We start from the raw sequence: 3,791 nt of genomic DNA, 5'->3' as shown, positions 1-3,791 counted from the left end.
CGGGGAGCAAAAGTATCATGTTTGTTTTTTTCTATTTAATATTTTATTTTATGGCCGGATTCTATTACCTGAGATTTTTATAGTAAGAGATTTCAATACCGTGTGACTCAGACTAATGAGTTCTAATTTTCTGCAGTAGTTAATAAAAAAAAATCATTAAAAATAATTATACAGAAATTATTGTACAAAAAAACTACATTCATCTCATTTTGTTTTAAATTAAAATTTGATTATATTGTATTAACCTAAGCAGAAGCATGTGACACCTAAGCCCAAAATCCTATAATGAATTTTATTAATTCCTCTGAAAGTTTAAAGACGTCAAAAAAAAAATCAAAAAGGTTTTTTAGGCAACAATCAATGCCTGCTTTCGCGTCAAACAATAAGTATTAAAAATCAGTAATGAGAAAAAATGTAAAATGATTAAAGAGATATTTCTAGGAAGGGTTGGGCATCCAAAAGCACTAAGAATTATTTTTTGAACCCGGCATTTAATTATAAAACTTTTACATTTACCGGAGTAGGTGGAACAGCACCTTTCTAACCTCCCTGAACGTGAAATCTCATTAAACTAATGTAAGGTATGAATAGCTTTGTTTGTACAATATATAGAGATAGAGATAGAGATAGAGATAGAGATAGAGATAGAGATAGAGATAGAGATAGAGATAGAGATAGAGATAGAGAGAGAGAGAGAGAGAGAGATGGAGATGATATGGAGCTTCAGAAAAACATAATGAAAGCTTCATTTATAACCATTACATATGTGGGAAGTGCAGTGGGAAGTAATAGTTAAAATATCATGAAGATTAATTAAATTGTTACATTGAGATTCTAGGATTTAGGTAAACAAGGGAATTATTATTAATAAAAACATGATTTCCGTTATATATTAATAATGCAGTTCCACTAGTATGTACAGAATGCTCAATGAAGCTTATTTTTTTTATTAAAATCTGATATTGGCTTCATAACTAATTTTTTTATAATAAGTCTTCTTTTACTGTCCAACATTAGATAATACAACTATATCTAAATAAATGTAAATTATTCTTTTTTTTTTCATTTTATATTATTTCTTGGCATTTCTTTAACAGATTTCCCTTATATAATCGACCTGATACTTTCCAGCTGCACAGAATTCCATTTTTTGGCTTACGTTGTGTTGACTTTGGCTTCGATGAAAGATTTTAGGTTGTTTTTTTTTTGAGGAGTTATAATTCTCTCGCACAATTCCTTCAATATTTTTTCCACAAGCTAATCCAAAACATTGCCTCATTTTTCACTCTGACCCTATTCATTCTTTTTCTCACATACTTCTTGAGAAAACATTAACACATTTCAGTAAAGGGGAGAAATCGAAGGTTGAGCCTAGAATGGTCAAGAAAAGTACTTTTTCTGGATCTAAACTTTACTACAAAACAAAAGTAGGTTCAACAAACGTTAAAGAACTGTATTTCAGCTCCAATGTTTTTGGAAGTACTAAACCAGCAGTATTTTTATGTAATTAGCCCAAACTTCACATCTTAAAGTTATAAGAAGAAAAAAAATTTTTTTAAGTAGAAACTGAAATTGAAATATAACTTTAAATGAGCCAAACTAATTTATGTATTTTATATATAAATAATTCTTCTGAAAAAAATAAGATTGTGTAAAGGTCTATATAAAGAGGTTTATGGGTTGTTGTTTTTTTTTGCTTGTAACCATATACTATGTTAACACAAAGACGGACACACAAACCATTTTACATCAAAACCACAAAGTGAAACAATATGAGGCTCTGGATTTTTACAGTTAAGTCTTTACTCAACTGTTCTGTTCGCGCTTTGCATTAAATAGTTTAAATAATATATTAATTTAGAAAATAACGGTAAAAAGCATTTTAGATAATTCCTTTCTGAGAAGGCGTAACATTTTGTTTACATTTTCTTTTTTTTTTCTGAAAAAGATACCAAAAAAGATAGAAATTTTAAAAAGGAGTTTGAAATTCTTGTAATTACAGCTTTCGGAATAATTCATTTTTTTTTTCTGTTCCCCATATAATCCCTGCTTTCACATAAAATGCAAATTAGAGAATTAACACGTATAAAATTGTATTATCATAGGAAATTTTGATGAAAGGCAACAGAATGTTGTTAATTTTTGGTACCGGAAGGAATTATTTTTTTTAAGCTTTTACAGTAAGTTGTCGGGTTTATTGTAGCCAAAGAGCACAAAGTCGGCCTCGTATAACTTGTAGAGTTTCTGCCGCCAAGATAGGGGGATTTTGGAAAACCAATCCTCTTCCCAGCTACTTGCAGTCTTGTTCTTGTAGCTGGGAGGGAACTGAAAGAGCGAATCTATGTTTAATTGTCTTAAAAGTAAAGCTGCGTCTTCGTCTAGAGTTTCCAATTTGCCTACAAAATCATAGTCAATTTGGCAAGGGTGACATAGACGATAAATCTGCCGCCAGTGCTCGTTGAATGGTTTCTGTTCTTCGGTCTTCTCATCCAAAAGGTATTGAATGAATTGAGAAAACGACAGCTTCGTTCCAGAAGAGAACGCGTCCACCACGTTAGTGGGTACGTTCGTTTGGTTGAAATATTGTTTCAATATGGGCGCCGCGAAGCTCCGGTAGAAGTCCTCGTTTTCCAACTCAAACTTGCTGCGGAACGCCGAAATAAGACGTACGAAGGGGTCGCGGACGAAGAGGAATTTGGTGTACTTCTTCAACTTGATTTTCATCATGTGCCTGGAAAACTTTCCGTAGCGGCGCCAAAACTTATTGAAGGTTAAGTGACTACTTGAATTGTGAACATCTTCACGGGGGATCTGTAGAGGATCTTGGTACGGGACCCCCTTTCTATCTAAGAGGCTTTCACTCAACACAATCATAACCCGCTTCCAGTTAGTGCAGGCGACTTTTGGAACGTAGCAGTAAATAACCCCGTGTCTGTCATCCACAATGAGGTGATCCAATTCACGATTGGGGATGTCATCAAAAGAACGTTCCTTAGTCGGAAAAACAAAACTAGAGTTTTCGCAGAACTTGCGCAAATTTAATTTTCTTTCCTGTTGTATTATTTCCTGCTCTAGGATGGCCTCTTCCAGTTTACCTTTGGTGGACCAGTCATACCCTCTAACGTTTTCTTCAAAGCTGCTTGAACCCCGTATTGGCAGCTTCCCTGTTTTCGTGCCCTGGAGCTCACCGACTGTAGTTCCAAAATTAAGAAAACTATCTAAGAACTCATCAACATCTGAGGCAACATTGTTCTCCACGGTTGGGGTAAGCGTTGGGTGTCCTTCAACCGATTGCGGAGGAAGAGACTTGGAGAAGGAAGTGTGTAGATTAAAGTTTGCTGTCCCAACATTGTCCCAATAGACAATGATGAAAAGTATCATAAATGCAGAACCCAGGGCCGTCAACAAACAGAAGAGTCGTGACCTGGTCATCATGGCTTGGATGTTCTGATTATACTCTGTTCACTTCAACCTCACACACCGATTCCGATCCTCCATCTTCTCTCTTCGAAGGCTAGCCTGAATAATGGACAAAGAATAAGAATGCAGTTAACATTTAAAGTTCTGTTTTTCAACATTTCATTCATGTTTTTCATTCTCTTCCACAAGAGTCTGTCTTTTACCTGCTTACAACTCCACTCCCAAGTATATCAATGTCTTCTTTCCAAGTCCCACATGTTACCGTTCCATGCACTAAATGGAACAAAGTCTGTACCACTTAAGATAACAACATATATGTTTCGAAAGCACACCTTACATCCTGTTCTCAGGATCTGCAGGCTTATTCCTCC

The 3,791-nt window shown here is 34.8% G+C and overlaps 1 protein-coding gene across 1 annotated transcript; it reads right to left on the bottom strand.

Annotated features, from left to right (window-relative positions):
* Positions 1-2,175: 2,175 nt before the first annotated feature.
* On the bottom strand, positions 2,176-3,432 carry LOC149283546 (carbohydrate sulfotransferase 12-like). Its single transcript, XM_089497509.1, has one exon. The coding sequence runs from the start codon at positions 3,430-3,432 to the stop codon at positions 2,176-2,178; it is 1,257 nt and encodes a 418-aa protein (XP_089353635.1).
* Between the last annotated feature and the right edge of the window lie 359 nt (positions 3,433-3,791).

Source organism: Sceloporus occidentalis, unplaced genomic scaffold (genome assembly GCF_023333645.1).
Source record: "Sceloporus occidentalis isolate IW3139 unplaced genomic scaffold, rSceOcc1.0.p SCAF_103, whole genome shotgun sequence".
In the NCBI taxonomy this organism is placed as follows: Eukaryota; Metazoa; Chordata; class Lepidosauria; order Squamata; family Phrynosomatidae; genus Sceloporus; species Sceloporus occidentalis.
This window is presented reverse-complemented; position numbering and strand designations above follow the sequence as displayed.